Consider the following 20,675-nt stretch of genomic DNA (forward strand, 5'->3'; position numbering starts at 1 on the left):
GAGCTGGCAAGTGTGGATGATCTGCAGATCCAGTATCAGGTTCAGCAGGATAATAATCTTCTTCCCCAGGCAAGTGTGGAGGACCGGCAGATCCAGTATCAGGTTCAGCAGGATGATCTTCTTCCCATGAAGCGTGTAGATGACCCTCAGGCCCAGTATCAGGTTCAGCAGGATGATCTTCTTCCCATGAAGTGTAGATGACCCTCAGGCCCAGTATCAGCAGGATGAGAAGAAGTTAAATCATCCTCTTCGTTTGGTTCATATGATTGAGCAGAAGGAGAATAGAGTTAGCTTTAAGGTGGGGAACACCACTCAATTAAAACATTTAAAGCCAGAAAAGTAAGAATAAAAACTTGTGATGTCAAAGTATAAAGTCTGGAGCTGCACCATTGACCAACTTCAGCTCAACATAGTTCACAACATTGATAATAGGGCCCCCCCTTATCTTACAAATTATTTTCAGTGGAACAGGGGCATGCCCATAACACCAGAGCCAGCATTGCTGACCTGCGTATTCCAAGGTTCAAAACTAATATGGGCAAATTTTCTTTTAAATTCTGGGGAGCCACAAATTGGAATTTGCTACCTTCACAGCTAAAATGCATCAGTAGCCGACACAATTTTAAGAATAATAATATCATGGCTCCTCGACAATGTCAAAAACTAGATTTTAAAATGCATGAAAATGTTGCCAGATACATTGTTGCCTGTGGCTTACGTTTGTACTGCATTTAAAATAGTCATGTCTATGTAGTTTGTCAAAATTGTTATTTATGGTCATGTTTTGTATTGCTTGTCTGTCTGAGACCAAGGACCACAATGGAAATAAGTCTTGACTTGTGTAGCATTCTTGACGTTTCTGGAATCTTGTAATGAATGAGACAAATTTTATATCCAAATAAGCTTTATTCTATAGTGAGACACCATTCCCCTGGGTCCTCCGTAAAATAATTCCCAATTGACCCAACCCAAACTCTGCCCTTTTATCTTAGAGGAAAGCAACGGTTAACTTTATACTCTATGACATCACATGAGAGTTTTAGCACTCCTGCGTTTCTCATTTTCACTAGTTGTTTAGTTCCCCCTTAACTAAACACATCTGGGTCCATATTGATAAGGCATGTCAGTATAAGGTCTATAGTCTTCCAGTTGTGCAGAATATTAACCGTCTCAGGAAGATGATAGCAGAGTGTATTCTGGCTCACCAGTACAATAAGGAGGCACCTGTTGTAAGACCAAATATTGAATCAAGCTCATGAATGTTTAAACACATTAAAATGATAGATAAAACTAAGAAAACAGTCTAACATTAAATCAGTTCTCACCTGGAGAGGCTCAAAGCAGTCATCATCATCATCATCATCCCCATTGTGCCAGTGAGCCATAACTGTAACAGCCTCCAGAGAGTCAATTCATATGAAACAGGAAGTAGTCTGTGACCAATCCCAGTCTGATTAGGTCATGATGGACAGCTGGCAGTGATTGATGCACAGCTGGTAGTCATTGACAGCATTAACTGGAAGAGTCATTGCCTGTTAACTAGACAATTTTGGACGATGAGTTATTCATATAATATTGCTCAACAAATAGTCTGTAGGCCTACTTGGTGAAATTAAGAGTTTTAAACATGTGTATTTAAGTGGGTGAAAAGGATCTGTTTCCAAAACACATTTGAATTTGTGAAAGGTTTCCTTCTGCAATCAAATTATGTCAGGAGAAATGCTGGCACACCAAAATAAATAAATGTACAGGCTAACATTTGGACGTTGGAAACGAATGCATTGCAAACAGAGGAAGTTAATTTATGCATTTGTAAAGGACATTTTATTGTTCCATGCCAGCAGTTGATCCCATTTTCTCATAGCACAATAGAGTTATTGCTCTAGTTTTAAAATAAACATATTATGTATCTTTTCAGCAAGGTTATATGACTTCCTTAAATCTGGAACATCTCAAATCTAAATGTAATCATTTTATTTCCAGCACCTCTTTCTTCCTGTATATTTAACATGTTCTTTTTGGTTGGTGTAGCACACACCACATTTTAAATTGATTATTTCCATCCTCGGCTGGCTACCCCACCCCCAAAAGTAAAACACGTTTACAAACTGGGCAGTGCATTGGGTGAGCAGTGTTCCTGGCTCCAAAAAGCACAGCTAATTCATTGCCTTTGTACCCCTTTAGAGACATCACCAAGGGCAGACAATAATTCTGAACAGCTTAATCAGGTTTAATCTGAAGACTTCAACCCCTGGCCAAACGGCAGGGACGGCATGTCAGTTATCCCCAGTGCCTAAATAACAGGGGGAAAATCCAGACTGGAAAATCCATACACACTAGGCAAACTCCATACACTCTAGGCAAAGACCATACACACAAGGCAAAGTCCATACACTCGAGGCAAAGACCATACACACAAGGCAAAGTCCATACACTCTAGGCAAAGACCATACACACAAGGCAAAGTCCATACACTCTATAGGCAAAGACCATACACACAAGGCAAAGTCCATACACACTAGGCAAAGTCCATACACACTAAGCAAAATCCATACACAGTAGGCAAATACCATACACACTAGGCAAAGTCCATACACACTAGTCATAATCCATACACACTAGGCAAATACCCTATACACTAGGCAAAAGCCATACACACTAGGCAAAGTCCATACACACTATATAAGCAAAAGCCATACACACTAGGCAAAGTCCATACACACTAAGCAAAATCAATACACACTAGGCAAAGTCCATACACACTAATCAAACGTAACGTTGTCCGCAGAGTAGGTCATGTTGACACAGTTTCCGTTTGATAAATGGCAGTTGAAACTTTCTACAACATTCTAAAGCCAGTGCAGTGGTATATTCATGGTGATTTACTAACCGTGAGTATATCATGAATATACTCACTGGTTAGAACGCTCTCGACCAATCACAATGCGTGGTTGGTTGGAACTACCTGTTGTATAATATAGGATATATCAGCCATGAATGACAGAACCAAGTTGTCCGAACTGCCGTTTCTCAGCTGTATCCAATCGCTTGCCTATAGCAAGTAGCGTATATGCATATAACATTGTTTAGAAACCTATTTTGCGAACGTTAGAATGTGTTTTTTGTCCATTTTCGTCGAGATGTACTCCGTGGATGACATGCCAACGTCATGTTACTGTTTACACAAATTTATTGTGGTCTGTAACTTGGCAACAAAGAGAGCTGCTATCGGTCGAGCACAAGATACGTGACAGAACACGCACCAATACGTAAAATAAAACTATGCGGTGACTTGATTGATTGAAAACTTTATTAACAGATTGCAGAATGGGTACAATACAGTACGGCTCAATACACACAATTGTTAAGGGGATGCAGACCAGAGAAAGACTTTTGTCTTGTTTACATCAGGGTCCCCCATTTATTTACTATGACGAAGTATCTGTTCGCGAGGAAAGATCTAGTCCTGACTTAAAAATTATGATTGCGCAAAACCGGGTAGATTCTAAATAGAAAACTTTTTATTCCTAAATCTACACCAATATATCTTTCACCCAGAGTGAAAATTGCGTAGTCCGCAGAGGTGGGAACGGGATGAAACGATACAGCCTTCACCTTACGGCCTACTTCAACTTGATTGACAAAGGTTGGTTAAATGTAGATTTACTCTCTTCCCCTCGACTTGGGGGACCTTAATGACCAGCCAGTGGGTAGAACGGGTTCCACAGGTTGCAAAATAAATACATAAATAAAAAAAGATTAACTACTTAGGTATTGAATGACAGCATTCTCTGATGCTCGATAATATTGAAGCAATTCAAATGACACCACAAAAGGAGGACAGTCTCATGTTTCCGCTTTTTTTATTTTTTTTTTAATGCTTTCAGGATTCAGGCAGTGTTCTCCCTCCCTCTCACTCTCTCACTGTCTCTCGCTCTCTCTCTCCCAGCAGGCGTTGTCGAGCCTACACCCAGAGTGTGAGTACATATTTCAGTTGGAAAGAGAGAGACGCCACTGTCTTCAGTACATCGCAGAGCACGACAACAACAGTGAACAAGGTATCCCCTGTGTGTCTTCAAATCAGCCACTCCATGCAGCTCATTCAAACTCAAGTCAAGTGCACATAGGGTGACCAGATGCAAAAAGTCCAAAAGTGGGACAACAGTAAGATTTTGGTGGGACAAAGTGGGACAACAGTAAGATTTTGGTGGGACAAAGTGGGACAGATAGATAATGTAAATTTTTTTATTAGAATAACTGAGTCTGAGGCGGTTAGGTGGTCGAGCGGAGATTGCGTTCGTCACCAGCCCCGGAGCTGAGTTGGATTTGCCTGTTCGAATCCAGCTCACAGCTCCGGGGTTGTCACCAGCTTGGCTGGCCGTCTGCACTGATACGATTGGCTGTATCAGAGGGTGGGAGAAGCTGGCGGGGTGGGTCCGGGTCGTTGTAAACAGCGACTCCTACAGTTCGGTCGGGGTGCCTGCTAAGCGCGGATTGGACGTGAGGGGGATAGTGTGGTCCTCCCACACGCTACGCCCTCTCAGTGAGAATCCGCGCTGCCAGGTGAAAAGAAGCGGTGATTGGCTGGACGTGTGTCGGAGGAAGCACGTGGTAGCCTCCACTCTCCCATATGATCTGACTGTAGGGGGTAAAGCGCAGCGACCAGGAAGGGACTGGGAATTGGCATACGACTAACATTGGGATGGGGAGAAAATCGGAGGAAAATGGAGGGGGAAAAAGACAAATAAAAAAAAAAAAAAAAATAACTGAGTCTGGCAAAATGACAGGAGCTAGTTTCATACCACAGTCGGCTGACCTGTATGAATGGGAGTGTTGTACTGTGTGATAGACACTTGTTATCTCAGCTGCAGTGACCTTGTCCGTCTGGCTATCATTGTTTGGTTTAAAAAGAAACGTATCCATAGATCTGGATGTTTCTTTTTGGTGAACCACTTTCAAGTGAGACTCACGTCCACTGTGGCGCTTCAAGTCGTATTCTCCTCCATGCGCAATTGAAAACGAACTATGACACAAAACACAGAAAGCCTGCTGCGGATTGCCTGCCATCTGCCTCACCCAGTCATGTGTCGTTTGCCAGTCTTGGTTGTAACTGCAGGTCCGTTTCTTTTTACTGCTTTCCACCTTGAACTAGTTCGCTTGTAATGTTGTTGTGTTTTTATTGACCAATCAGATTTGCGATATGAGGTAGCGTCACAAGTTCAACTCTCACGAGCAGAGCAGTGCGCTAAATTACTATAACCAATCAGATCTGCGATATGAGGTAGCGTCACGAGTCACGACTCAGTCACGTCACAAGCAGGCAAGCAGCGCGCTAAAGTACTATAACCAATCAGAGCAATGTGTGTGGACAAGAGGCGGGTTGCTACGTTTACTGTCTGTAGGGAGGGGCTTTTAGACGCATGTTTTTTTTTGGCTTCGAAAAGAGGGACATCCTCTCAATATGAGGGACGCGGGACATTTGGTCAAATGGTGGGACAGTACAACCAAAAGGGGGACACCTGGTCACCCTAAGTGCACATCCAGTCGGAACACATAATGACAAACAAACATAATAGGGCGGCTAGGTGGTGTAGTGGACAAGGCACTCGCCACCAGTGTGGAGACGCTAGGATTCGCGTGTTCGAATCCAGCTCTCCACATTGTTTTTCAGTTTGGCTGGTCGTCCGCAGTAATACACATTGGCCGTATTACGGGGAGGGAAAACTGAAGGGTGGGGATCGAACGTTGTGAACAAGCGACTCCTACAAGTCGGTTGGTGCGCCTGCGCAGTAGAATCAGGAAGTGTCGGGGGCAGCGTGAGCCTCCCACGCGTTACTCCTCGACACTGAGAGATCGAGCTGCGCAGGTGAAAAGATGCGACTGCTGTTACCTCAAGTACCGGAGGGGACTTGTGCTATGTATGACTTAGTCCACATTGCAGCCGGCTTGTGGGAGGCAAGAAACAGCGTTCGTGACAGGGGAGGGTTGAATTGGATGATACGAAATTGGGATGGGAGAAAATATGGAAAAATGGGAGAAAAAGTGGATAAAAAAAAAAAAAATGACAAACAAACATAATGTTCCCGTCGACCTGTGGGATGGAATAAATCCTTAATAGAGAATCATTAGCCGTGAAGGCTGGTTCTTTGCTAAGAGCTCATGTGCAGTGAGTGCTTTTATTGGGATGCATTAGTAGAGAAATGGCCTAAATGTATGTCATTGATTACTGTAAGGTTGGAAACCTGCTTCCTCATTTGAAGAGGAAATATTTATTTGTAGCACCCACATCGCCATGCAGCGTACACACACAGGCGATAGGACACACACACAAGAATTTTTTTTGGTGGCCGTTGAAATGATTTAAGTATGGGTACGGGTGCTTGATTAGTGTGTGGTTTCACACACAGCTTTTTCACGTTCCTCTGATCTACCCAGAGCCGCCCCTAGACCTCTAGTGGCCCTAGAGGCCAAAATCACTTGCAAGGCCCCTTTGTTCTACCCAGTGGTGCAGTCGTAATATGGGAACTGGTAACACGCCACGCACGCGCACGTGCGTACTTAGCGCACAACGAATGGATAGAGCGCATCTTTGTGCGCGCGTACTGATCATCTAGTAACACGGCGTGTAACCGCGTGTGACCACGACTGCACCACTGGTTCTACCTTAAATCACTCGCAGGGCCCCTCTGTTCCACCTTAAATCAGATCTCCTCTGTTCTACCTTAAATCAGATCTCCGTCACCAGAGGGGCTTAGCCACTTGGACATTTTGTCGTTCAGTTGAAAATATGTTTGCCATGATGATTGGTGTTTCCCGGAGCCCTCTGATTGGTCTGTTGAAATGATGTTGGACATGATATGAGGGGGGCCCTCTGATTGGCTGACTGATTGCAACCAATTAAATAACTGAGAGGGCCTTGATTAAATAATTCCACTACTAAGTCAACTTAAAAAGATATTAATATAATAATACAATTCTGATTAGTTGGGAGTCCACCTTAACTCATTGGACGCCACTGCTTAAGTCCGCCAGAGGGCAGTAGAACGCCATCGCTTTAATCAATGGGAGGAGTGGGAGATTTGCGAGTGCTTAAAATATATCTTAAATTATGGCTATATGGGTCTAATACACTTGTCGATTATCAGTGAGTTGCTTGCAGTCAACATGTACAGTACAAAACGGATTGTTTTTTCATCTGTACATTTCCGTTCTACACCGTTTTGAATACGAGTATAGTTTTGGTGATTTCTAGTCATTCCAGAGAAAGACGCGATAATAGCCCTTTAGTGGAATACACAAAACACGTTGTCATTTTTCGGCTGATTATCGAATCTTCCTGAAATCAACGCTAGATCATCATTATTGTCCTTCATCATGCACGCATGCAATGTTGTTTAGACCGGTGCGCCGCCCCCCCCCCTCCTACCCAACGGAAAACAGCCACACATACACACACAGATACAGCGTTGATCGTGTAGAAATACATATCAGATCAACGATCAAATTTATAATATAATGTTCTTACCTTGTATCTGATGTAATGCAAAAGAAATAATCCAATTCCTGATCGCCATTCCAAATATTGATCACGTTTATTGATCCAACGTTATATATCCAAAACACATAATCCACGCTGCTCAGAGTGTCCCCAGTCAATGTGTTATAGCGATACTGCATGCCCGAGAAGGAAAACCTGGACGGACTTTTTTTTTTATGCACAGCCCCAGCCAGAGGGATTCCAATGATCCCGGATGCAATACCATCCGGGAGACGATAGGCGGCGGTATTTGCCCTTTTGCGAGCTCAGACCCATTCCCAACGATGACATCAGGTTGGATGGATGAAAATGAATGGATATCGCTAATAAAATAAATAACGATTAAAACCTGACTATACTCGGGTCTGGCGCTCAAGCGATGGCAAGTTAACCCGACTATCAGCGGGTCTGGCGTCCAATGAGTTAAGGAAGGTGGTGGCCTCAGTGCCTTGCCTCTACCTGTCTGTCTGTCTCTCTCTTTCTATGTCTTCCTCTCCTCCCATCTCCACTGAAAGGGTGTCTGCCATTCTGGGATGCAGTGGTCTGCTGGCTTAACACTGAGGTGGGACATACGGTCCTCAAGGCCTGTCCTGCGGTCTTCTCTCTCTTTGGGAATAACACAGGTGATCATACTAGGAAGGTTGTGGAGAATGTTTCAGGCTTGGTACAATCACTCGAGTCACCAAGTTCAAACTTATCATCCTTATCTTAAACCTTGAATCAAGGAGCTACACACTGCAACTGAAACCAGCTAAACTGATACTCTACTGTATGACGATACAATGAGGATATCCAGAAATATGAAGTTGTATGAAGCAAATATACCCTGATTACTGGGGATGCGACAATTCTCAATCAAAATCAAAAATGGAAAATAATGAGCATTCGGTATTAGTGAATCAAATGATGACCCTAAAATCAAAAGTCTAATCAAATTGTGGATTTGGAGAATGGCCACGCCTCTAGTACAGAGCGTAGTATCGCATGGCTGCACTGTAGTTTGAAGGTGTGTTGTGTAGGCCCCCCCCCCCCCCGAGGGCCTGAGTGCCGTGTCTCAATCTGGACCACGTGTTATCCTGAATGGACGTCCTAAGACTACAGTGTGTTTCTCATCAGGGGTGAGTCGGTGACATCGTGCGTGACCTTTGCCCTTTCACCTCAGGGTCAGTGAGTCGAAACTGCACCGGCGACGGTTGGTCCGGCCTCTCCCCTCCGTATCACGTCGCCTGCAGCGTGGTGGACGACGACATTCCTGAGGTGAGAGCCGCCGCTCGGCGTGGGAGACGGTCAGAGGGTTTACGAGTGGAGAGGAGAGGAGTCATAGGATCAAGAGGATCAGGACTCACTGTGACTAATAGTAACAGACCTGACCTGCTCGGTCCTGCGGCCTCAGAGGAATTAGCGGTAATATAACCGCGGCTCCAGATGACCACAGCACAGCCGCTTGTGAGGTTCTTGTTGTGGCAACGGAGAACATTTTACAAGCTACGGTGTGCATGTTGTTATTGTCTCAGAGGAGGACATTGCATTGTTGTCGCTTGCACTACACAGCAATTAATAAAATTGTACACAGAACATGAAACATATGACACAAAAATACAAAGAAAGTAAAATACAATGGAATAAATCTAATAATAATAATAATAATAATAATAATAATAATAATAATAATAATAATAATAATAATAATAATAATAATAATAATAATAATAAGGAATACAAATTAATGAAAAGATATGTCCTTTTAAAATGTGTTGTCTTAATCTGGTATCTAAGTGATCTCACATTATGATTATGATCAAGTGAAATTGTAGCCAATATGCTTGTTTGTTTACGGTGTTTATTCATCCTTTGTAGAACCATCCTCACAGGCTACTATCTAGCACCCACCTGAGAACCAAATGGTTCTCCGTTCTTATCTACTGATTAGATAGAATTTTCCATATTCACACAGCGGCCATTTTTGCTCTTATATCGTGCTCAGGTTGCGGTGGAAAGGAACCAACCTGAGTGTGTCATAACAAAATACCATGGAGAATCATCACGGTTCCAAATAATGGATATTATTTTACTCAACCTCAAGATTCCAAGAGAGGTCGTTCCTGCTGACCTTTACAGTCCCCCCCCCCCCCCTTATGTTATATGTTATATTATGGCTTATGTAAATATTCCTACCATATGATGTGCAATTTGGACTCATTTTACACATTACATTCGTCTTGGCGACTAATTGTTTTGATCTTTTGAGTGTAATGTTACTTTAACAAGATCTTCTCCTCTTGCCTTAAGACCGAGCAGTCGTACTTTGCGACGGTGAAGCTGATTTACTCCGTGGGGTACGGTTCCTCCTTGGCCTTCCTCTCCGTCGCTGTGTTGACCCTGCTGCTCTTCAGGTACCATGAGATTAGAATGAGTTACTGTCACACTTCACCTACAGTACAGTATAGTACAGTATAAGGCACCACAGACGACACGGGAAGAAGGCAGATAAACACACACATGTACATTTCTCGCCGTCGACGGAACACACACTTCTTCAATCAATATCTGAAATTATGATGATAATAAACTTCGTATTGTCTTTTACTATCATGCACTTTGCCACTAAATAATCTTCCTTGCCTATATTACTACCTACTACTTACTATACTATGTCTTCGCTGTTATGCACTCAAGACTGTAGTCAGGCACGTGCACACATAGAGCCCAAGGGGTGCTTGAGCACCTGCCCTTTTGAGCCTCATAAAAAAGTGCCCTTTAAAAAGAAAAAAGAAAAAAATATATATAATTTTTTTTTTGTCAGGCCATTGTTTCTAGTTGTGGCGGCGGCGCGGCGCGATAGTTAGATAACCTAGATGGGTGGGGAACAACCAGGATTTCACTGTCTGCGACAGAGTTTCACTATCTGACTCTCTCTCTCACACACACAATGGAGCCGTGCTGCCACTTGTGATTGGTGGAGGCGGGACCAGGCGATACAACTGATTGACAGCGGAGGCGGCGAATGGAATGGCAGATGGCACTCAGATGCAGAATAACAGCCAGGCAATGAGCCAGGTAGTGAGGGACTCGGGAGAGATACAGTAGAGCGAAAGTCAATTAACGTTGATGTCAAGATGGACAGTGGAAGAAAGAGAAAGGGTGGAGGAGAGAGGGATAAAACAAAGAAAAAGAAAGGCCCTTACAGGAGAGAGTGGTTAACTGTATTATAATAGTAAATAGAAAAATATGTTGTGCTCTTGCTTTTTTCTTTTTGAAGGTGGAGAGAGTAGCATTGCTAGTGCCACAACAGTTTTATTTGAGGTCCATAACAGTACATTGTACTAAGCAATTGTTGGCTCATTAGTTTGTGATTCACATGCACTAAAATTCACCAGAATGCAGGAAATTAAGTCTTTGTAACTAAACATTTCCTGGTGGGGGACCCCCAGACCCCCCGCTTAAAAAGTGGCCTGACTGGGGCTATATTTCGCGCTATATCTCCCGGTATGAATTATTTCCCCAGTCCGGCCCTGCTCTCCGCGGACCTATATATTTTATGCATAGCGTGGGTGGTGGTGATGATGATGATGATAGAAACCGCTGTGGCGCATACAGTAGAATGCTGGTATTACACTCACTGAGGGACACGAAGAAGTCAAGTCCGATGGGATTTGGGAATCTCAAATACAAATCGGGATCGGAATAAAAAATGCATTTATATTAAACAATACAGAATATACAGCACTTCTTGGGGTCTGTAGGGAAAGCACGTATTCCCTCCCCCCTGAACATTTATGGAGATGTATGGGCCTTTTAAGTCAGTGATAAAAGTGTCTTTCAAGGATAAATGAGCTCCTGCACTGATTATTATAGTTCAATATTCAATATTTGATCACCAAAACCCCCCAAAAAGCATAAAAAGGGCCCCCCCCCCCCTCCCCCGACCGAAAAGGGCCCTTAAAAATCTGGTACAGTGCCTGTAACTGAGGGGTTACAAAACCCTGACTGTATTAAAGATTGTGATAGATTAAACCACTGCTAGTTATGTACTTTAATTACTGGCCAGACAGTACATCAAATATAGATGGTGAACACCCACAAGAACACGGCATTGACAAGGAAATAGTATTTGAGGGTATTTTATTATTATGCAACATTAGGTTACAGAATGAGAATTAGGGTCGCGCTTGTATGGCGAAGAATATGCGTAAAGTCAGTCAATAGCATGAGTCACTAAGAATAGCAGGAATCCTACGATGGGTCTAAGTTGACGTATAATAGCAACTATATAAGGCAACGCTGGTACCGCCTGGAGACAATGGGTTCCCTCCGGGGTGTAAGGCCTGGAGGGTAGAGGAATGTTCGGATACTCAGTCTGATTCAATGAAGGATAAAGAGACTCCAGGTACAGGAGTCGGTCCTTGTAAATCCCTCGATCAGCAGCAAAGCAATAATTGTAATCCAAATGCTCGATAGCATTGATGACAGCTAGCCAGCCTCCGTCCACGAGGCCAGCCCGAGTTGTAATCCTCACGAGGTTGAATCCCAAACGATAGTGGAAATCAATGATGCTCTTCTCCGGGTAACACGTTCCAAATCAATATAATCCAACCAGTAATGGTTCTGTAATCGCCGACGCCGGTTCTCCTGTGCACATGTCCAACGGTTCTCCGACTAGGACTCCTCGGGTGTGGGCGACGTATTTAGGCCACACACCCTTGCTAAGTACACTAGCTAAAACACGACGAACCGCTGGGTAATGCTACACCCGAACGAACTGTGGCCGCACGATATACAATAAATGAACGACTATTTACTTCACATTAGATTAGGTCGAACTTGACGTTACTACATTAAACTCTGATACTTTACTATTCTATTCGCACATGTTCTCAACGCACGAGTTGCTCACTTCACCACGATGAACTACGTTGGCTTGTTTAGATGGACAAGCAGGTGCTCGGGGTAAGGTGGGGTAAGGTACTGAACTACTGCTGTGCGCACCTTGCGCTGTATTTATACTTAAGTGACTATCTAGTCCCAAACCGCAGTCTTTGTCTGGTATCAATACGCTGTCTCCGGGCATGTTCTGACATGCCTGAGCTTGTCTTTGAACCTGACGTTGGGGGCCTGCGAGCTGGCGCCTAGGGGCGCTGTCCAATAAGGAGAGCGAATATTACTCTGGTTTGAACGCAGGTAAAGGGATATTCCGTGTATATATATAAATAATATACAAAGTATATCAAACAATAAAGGTAGATTCTCAGTTTAATCTGGCCCTTCACAACAGCCGCCTCCTAATTAGTCCGCACCTAATTAGTTAAGGGAGACAGATTAATAGTCCAGTCAACTGCTCAATGTCCGTTGTGGGGAGTAGGGCAATCTACAAAGTCAGTGGGTCATGATCGTCATCAGGGGAGTCAGGGAGCCTCGGCAACTCTATCAGCCTCGCCACGGGTCGGGTGCGACAGGGAGGCAGGTCGGCCATCATGGGTATACTGGGCTGTGCTCGCCACTTGCGACAGTCTAGACAGGTCCGCTGGAAGCGTCGTACTGCTTCTCTTCCTTGCAGTATCCAATAGCGACGTCGGATCTCAGCGAAGACTCTCTCTGTGCCAGCGTGGTGCACATCCTCGTCGTATTTCTTTATGATGAGCTCAGTGACCTTGTGTCGGCTGTTGAGGACTATAGGAAACTTGACGTCATCCGTTAAGTCCGGGGCCCGTCTCAGACGACCACCCACCCTGATGAGGCCATGGGTGTCGCGCTCAGGGGCCAAGTGGAGCAGTCTGCTGTCTGAAGGGATTGGCTTTGTTCCCTGCAGGCAGTCTAGCTCGTCGGGGAACGAGTCTCTTTGGGCTCGCTGTAGCAGAAGGAGTTCTGCCTCTGCGTAGTTCGATGCGTCAATGTCTGTAGTGGGGGGAACCTCAGGGTGGTGCCACAGGAATGTTTTTAGCTGCGCACTCTCAAAGGTGAGGCAGTCGTCTATGTTAGGGTCAGTGGGGACTGGGATGTGCGTCAACCCACAGAACATAGATTTCTTGATCTCTGCCTCCTCTTGACTAGCCTCCCGTGGGGTGGGGGTAGGCCACTCCTCCTCCGGGAGCTTGAGGAACTCAGGACCGTCACTATAGATGTTGGGACGTGTGAGGTCATCTAGGTACATCCCCCGTGTGATGACATCGGCTGGGTTCTGTTTCGTGTCCACGTACCTCCAGCACGCTGATCCTACCAGGTCTTGAATCTCTGTGATTCTGACTCCCACGAAGACCTTGTATCTACAAGAATCGGACTGGATCCATGTGAGTACGGTCATGGAGTCTGACCACAATATTGTTCTTTGCACCGGGATGGTGAGTTCACGTTGGATTAACGTGGCGAGTTGCGCGCCTACCAGAGCTGCGCAGAGCTCTAGACGCGGGATCGATTGTTGCTTGCGGGGGGCTATCCTTGAGCGAGCCAGGATGAAGGCTGTGTGTATTTCTCCTCCCTCCTCTCGGGCCCGCAAGTAGGCCACCGAACCGTAGGCCACTTCCGAGGCGTCACTGAAGACGTGCAGGTCCATCTGGCACGTCTTCAGCCGCACTGTGGGTGGGAAGTAGCTCCGGCGTATGTTCACATTTTGGAGCGAGCTGAGTTCTCTCTCCCACTCTCTCCAGGTGGAAGCTAGGTGGTCGGGTATGGGGTCGTCCCAGCCCTGTTCCTTGTCCCACAGCTCTCGTACAATCATTTTCGCCCGACTGGTGTAAGGTAGGATACACCCCAGCGGGTCGTATTGACTTGCGAGTGTTCTGTATACGCTCCGTCTGGTGGTCGGTAGAGTGGTCGACCTTCCCTGCTCCGGGGTCAGGGGTGTGTATTTGTAATGGAGCGAGTCTGTTTTGAAGCGCCAAACTAGGCCCAATGTAATTTCCTGTGCTTCACCTGGGGTGGTCGCCATCCAGGTCTCGCTGCTTGCTGCCTTTGTCTCTGGGGAGAGGCTGCGAAGTACTTGAGGGTCACTGCTGGCCCACTGCCGGAGATCAAAGCCGCCTTTGATCAGTGAGGCGCGGAGCTTGAGCAGGAGGGCTTCGGCTTCTTCTGGCATCGAGACGCTTTGCAGACAGTTGTCCACGTAGAAACTCCTCTCTACACTTTGTCTGACCTCCTCGTCAGCTTCAGGGTCTTCTGTCACATGTTTTTGAAGTGCGAACGTAGCACAGCATGGGCTGCATGTGGTGCCGAAGGGGAGGACCTCCCATTAGTAGATGGATGGTTGCTCATCGTTGATCCTCTCTCTCCATAGGAACCGCAGCAAGGGCTTGTCCTCCTCCACTAGTTGCACCTGCAGGAACATCCCTTTGATGTCGCCGCTGATGGCCACCTTGTCTTGGTGGAAACGTAGTAGTACGCCGAGGAGAGAGGGCCGAGCTGCGGCGGATGCGAGGAGGAGAGTCTTTTCTGACCCATCGTCTAGGACGGCGTAAGTGTCCATGACCTTGTCCTCGTAGCTTAAGAGCACTCGGACCACCTTCAAGAGCACTTGGGAGCTCCCGCTCTTCGCAGGGTCTATGTACATGACGTTCACTCTCGAGCTGCTTGGGGGTACGGGTTTCTTCTTGTTGCTGTCGTGTAGGACCTCCAAGTGGGCGGCGTCGCACTTGCTGCATCTTTTCTTTAGGCGGCACTCAGCTGCCATATGGCTGCGCGCGCAGCGGAAGCAGCAGCGGTTGGCTTTGATCCACTGACTCACCTCGTCAGCGGTCAGCTTCTTGAAGGTGTCACATTGAGACAGCCAATGTTCATTTTCACAGTACTGGCATACAATCTTCCACTTCCCCTTCGCGTGGGGGGTGCTGTGGTTCTTGTGCTGCGGCACTGACTCGGCCTGGTGCATAACTGTCACTGACCGGCGGTTATCGTTGGACCTCCGAGGTCCATCTCTTGGGCTAGAGCCACTCCACACGAATGTGTCCAGTCGTAGGCTGCTAACTTCCCTTGCGAGGAAAGCAGCCAGGTCTAGGAGGGATGGCTCTGGGCCGTTGGGGTCATGGTGGTCTCTCTGCCGCCGAAAACGCTCTTGGCGGGCTGGAGGGAGCTTCTCCAGTATCAGTATTAGAATTTGCATACAGTTCATATCTCCCCTTCTCCTTTTGGGACCCCAGCATCCCCACGAGGGATTGTACCTTGATAGAGAGGTCATCCAGTGCTCTATTGTCTTTGGCTGGGGGGAGGCGGTCGATATCCCGTATTTCTTGGATCACGTAATCCCATATGCGTCCATAGCGCTGGTCGAGGGCCACCAGAGCCGCGGAGTTCGGGGTGCTTGAGTTGGAATATGCCAGCGCTATGTTATGCGCTCTGGGCACCTTGAGATGCTTGAGGAGGATGGCATATTTGTACGACTCGTCGTGGACATCGGACATCATAGTCTCCAAACACATGCGTAATTCCGTGTACTGTGCTCTGTCCTCGCGCGTAAAGTCTGGGAACGTCGGTGTGCCAAGGTAAGATGCCATAGATGGCTGGTACATTGGTGAGCGTAGGGGAAGAGGCCTCCTGGGCGAGTCTCCCCGTACGTGTGGTCGTGGGTTAGTACTTGGTGGGTACCAGAGGCCGGGTCCCCAGGTGCTGTTCCTCGGTGCTGACTGTACGTCAAACTCACCCTTGAGTTGGGTCGGGGGTTTGTAGTGCAGTGACTCGGGGCTGAAGTCGGGGCTGTATTGGGCCCCCTATTCCTCCTCTTCCTCTTCTAGGTCCTGGAGTCTTCTAGTTAGTCTCTCTGCGACGTAGGCCGGTTCTTCCCGTTGGCTGGGTCTCGTATGGACCGGTCGGGGAGGGGGCTCGGAGACGTAGACAGGTTCCTCCTTGCCGTGATGATCTCCGGGAGCTCCGTGCGGAGAGAGGGGGTGTCACCCTGGCGATCAATTGTTCTATCATCTGCGCCTGCAGCCGGTCGCGCTCTGCTTCGCGCTGCGCATTGGCGGCGTCGCGCTCTGCTTCGCGCTGTGCATTGGCGGCGGCGCGCTGTGCATTGGCGCGGTCTCGTTCGATGTTCTCTTCCGTCTGAAGGCGCCTCTCCTCCAGTCTGATGCGGCCGTTCTCACTCCTTTGTTGCGCCTGGAGGCGCTCTCGTTCAGTTGCAGAGTGTTCGCGCTCACTAAGGGCTTGCGCTTGGAGTTGCGCATGAAGGCGATCTCGTTCCGCTGCAGAGTGTTCGCGCTCGCTTAATTGTTGCGCCTGGAGGCGCTCTCGTTGTTCGCGCTCGCTCATTTGTTGAGCCTGGAGGCGCTCTCGTTCCACGGCAGAGTGTTCGCGCTCACTTAATTGTTGCGCCCGGAGGCGCTCTCGTTCCGCTGCAGAGTGTTCGCGCTCACTAAGGGCTTGCGCTTGGAGTTGCGCGTGAAGGCGCTCTCGCTCCGTGGCAGAGTGTTCGCGCTCACTAAGCGTCTTTGCTTGAAGCCGGTCGCGCTCACCCTGGAGTCGGTCTCTTTCGGTTGAGGCTGTCAGCGTGGCGATCAAGGCTTGCGCCAGTCTCTGGTCCGCCTCGCTGGGGGATGACACTGATGGAGGTGATCGGGTGCTGACAGGGCTTGTTGGAGATCTGTTCTCCTGGCGCGCTCCGAGGTCTATCTCCTGAGCGCGGTACTCTTCTCTTGGTTGTGTGTCGGGTTCTATCCCTGGAGCGCTTTCTTTATCCTGGAGCGCTCCGGGGTCTATCCCGGTGATGCTGTCTGGAGGTATAGTCACGTCATGTCCCACTTGGTCCCCCCCGTGAGCTAAGTCAGTTTCGTTTGAACCCACTGGGGTCTCTACTGGCAGGGTCGCCAAGTCGATAGGATTGGACATGCTTAAACTATCCGATTTATCCGTATTTAACGTCTGTTTAGATAAGCTAGGGGGTAGAACGAAAGCGAAGTCCTCCAGATATGGAGGTAGCTGACGTTTGCGCTGCGGGCGTTCTAGCTTAGGGGAGCCGCTTGGATAGTGTTCACCGCTGGCCATGTCAATATTAATATTATATTAAATATTACACTGATACCCTCCGGCTCGAAGGACCAATTGTAACTGAGGGGTTACAAAACCCTGACTGTATTAAAGATTGTGATAGATTAAACCACTGCTAGTTATGTTGTTGTGAAGGGCCAGATTAAACTGAGAATCTACCTTTATTGTTTGATATACTTTGTATATTATTTATATATACACGGAATATCCCTTTACCTGCGTTCAAACCAGAGTAATATTCGCTCTCCTTATTGGACAGCGCCCCTAGGCGCCAGCTCGCAGGCCCCCAACGTCAGGTTCAAAGACAAGCTCAGGCATGTCAGAACATGCCCGGAGACAGCGTATTGATACCAGACAAAGACTGCGGTTTGGGACTAGACAGTCACTTAAGTATAAATACAGCGCAAGGTGCGCACAGCAGTAGTTCAGTACCTTACCCCACCTTACCCCGAGCACCTGCTTGTCCATCTAAACAAGCCAACGTAGTTCATCGTGGTGAAGTGAGCAACTCGTGCGTTGAGAACATGTGCGAATAGAATAGTAAAGTATCAGAGTTTAATGTAGTAACATCAAGTTCGACCTAATCTAATGTGAAGTAAATAGTCGTTCATTTATTGTATATCGTGCGGCCACAGTTCGTTCGGGTGTAGCATTACCCAGCGGTTCGTCGTGTTTTAGCTAGTGTACTTAGCAAGGGTGTGTGGCCTAAATACGTCGCCCACACCCGAAGAGTCCTAGTCGGAGAACCGTTGGACATGTGCACAGGAGAACCGGCGTCGGCGATTGCAGAACCATTACTGGTTGGATTATATTGATTTGGAACGTGTTACCCGGAGAAGAGCATCATTGATTTCCACTATCGTTTGGGATTCAACCTCGTGAGGATTACAACTCGGGCTGGCCTCGTGGACGGAGGCTGGCTAGCTGTCATCAATGCTATCGAGCATTTGGATTACAATTATTGCTTTGCTGCTGATCGAGGGATTTACAAGGACTGACTCCTGTACCTGGAGTCTCTTTATTCTTCATTGAATGAGACTGAGTATCCGAACATTCCTCTACCCTCCAGGCCTTACACCCCGGAGGGAACCCATTGTCTCCAGGCGGTACCAGCGTTGCCTTATATAGTTGCTATTATACGACAGGTGGTGTCAACTTAGACCCATCGTAGGATTCCTGCTATTCTTAGTGACTCATGCTATTGACTGACTTTACGCATATTCTTCGCCATACAAGCGCGACCCTAATTCTCATTCTGTAACCTAATGTTGCATAATAATAAAATACCATCAAATACTATTTCCTTGTCAATGCCGTGTTCTTGTGGGTGTTCACCATCTATATTTGATGTACTGTCTGGCCAGTAATTAAAGTACATAACTAGCAGTGGTTTAATCTATCACAATCTTTAATACAGTCAGGGTTTTGTAACCCCTCAGTTACAATTGGTCCTTCGAGCCAGAGGGTATCAGTGTAATATTTAATATAATATTAATATTGACATGGCCAGCGGTGAACACTCTCCAAGCGGCTCCCCTAAGCTAGAACGCCCGCAGCGCAAACGTCAGCTACCTCCATATCTGGAGGACTTCGCTTTCGTTCTACCCCCTAGCTTATCTAAACAGACGTTAAATACGGATAAATCGGATAGTTTAAGCATGTCCAATCCTATTGACTTGGCGACCCTGCCAGTAGAGACCCCAGTGGGTTCAAACGAAACTGACTTAGCTCACGGGGGGGACCAAGTGGGACATGACGTGACTATACCTCCAGACAGCGTCACCGGGATAGACCCCGGAGCGCTCCAGGATAAAGAAAGCGCTCCAGGGATAGAACCCGACACACAACCAAGAGAAGAGTACCGCACCCAGGAGATAGACCTCAGAGCGCGCTAGGAGAACAGATCTCCAACAAGCCCTGTCAGCACCCGATCACCTCCGTCAGTGTCATCCCCCAGCGAGGCGGACCAGAGACTGGCGCAAGCCTTGATCGCCACGCTGACAGCCTCAACCGAAAGAGACCGACTCCAGGGTGAGCGCGACCGGCTTCAAGCAAAGACGCTTAGTGAGCGCGAACACTCTGCCACGGAAAGAGAGCGCCTCCACGCGCAACTCCAAGCGCAAGCCCTTAGTGAGCGCGAACACTCTGCCGCGGAACGAGAGCGCCTTCGGGCGCAACAATTAAGTGAGCGCGAACAACGAGAGCGCCTCCAGGCGCAACAATTAAGCGAGCGCGAACACTCTGCAGCGGAACGAGAGCGCCTTCACGCGCAACTCCAAGCGCAAGCCCTTAGTGAGCGCGAACACTCTGCAACTGAACGAGAGCGCCTCCAGGCGCAACAAAGGAGTGAGGACGACCGCATCAGACTGGAGGAGAGGCGGAAGAGAACATCGAACGAGACCGCGCCAATGCACAGCGCAACGCCGCCAATGCGCAGCGCGAAGCAGAGCGCGACCGGCTGCAGGCGCAGATGATAGAACAATTGATCGCCAGGGCGACACCCCCTCTCTCCGCACGGAGCTCCCGGAGATCATCACGACAAGGGTCTAGGGCACCTTCCCCTACCTAGTCTCCGAGCCCCCTCGTCGACCGGTCCATACGAGACCCAGCCAACGGGAAGAACCGGCCTACGTCGCCGAGAGACTAACTAGAAGACTCCAGGACCTAGAAGAGGAAGAGGAGGAATATCAAGCCCACCAGCACGAACATACTTTGGACCAGGAGGCCCAGTACAGCCCCGACTTCAGCCCCGAGTCACTGCACTACAAACCCCCGACCCCACTCAAGGGTGAGTTTGACGTACGTCAGCACCGAGGAACAGCACCTGGGGACCCGGCCTCTGGTACCCACCAAGTACTAACCCACGACCACACGTACGGGGAGACTCGCCCAGGAGGCCTCTTCCCCTACGCTCACCAATGTACCAGCCATCCATGGCATCTTACCTTGGCACACCGACGTTCCCAGACTTTACGCGCGAGGACAGAGCACAGTACACGGAATTACGCATGTGTTTGGAGACTATGATGTCCGATGTCCACGACGAGTCGTACAAATATGCCATCCTCCTCAAGCATCTCAAGGTGCCCAGAGCGCATAACATAGCGCTGGCATATTCCAACTCAAGCACCCCATACTCCGCGGCTCTGGTGGCCCTCGACCAGCGCTA

The 20,675-nt window shown here is 47.7% G+C and overlaps 1 protein-coding gene across 1 annotated transcript in view; it reads left to right on the forward strand.

Annotated features, from left to right (window-relative positions):
• Positions 1-20,675, forward strand: part of ghrhrl (growth hormone releasing hormone receptor, like) — a gene marked incomplete at both ends in the record, with an annotated part of 149,358 nt that overhangs the window by 78,241 nt on the left and 50,442 nt on the right. Inside the window, 4 exons of the mRNA XM_084310116.1 lie at positions 3,953-4,058; positions 8,053-8,160; positions 8,700-8,794; positions 9,827-9,930. Of these exons, the coding sequence (XP_084166242.1) occupies positions 3,953-4,058; positions 8,053-8,160; positions 8,700-8,794; positions 9,827-9,930 (413 nt within the window). The remainder of the gene's footprint in view (positions 1-3,952; positions 4,059-8,052; positions 8,161-8,699; positions 8,795-9,826; positions 9,931-20,675) is intronic.

Source organism: Notolepis coatsorum, assembly GCF_963971535.1.
Source record: "Notolepis coatsorum genome assembly, chromosome: 3".
NCBI lineage: Eukaryota > Metazoa > Chordata > Actinopteri > Aulopiformes > Paralepididae > Notolepis > Notolepis coatsorum.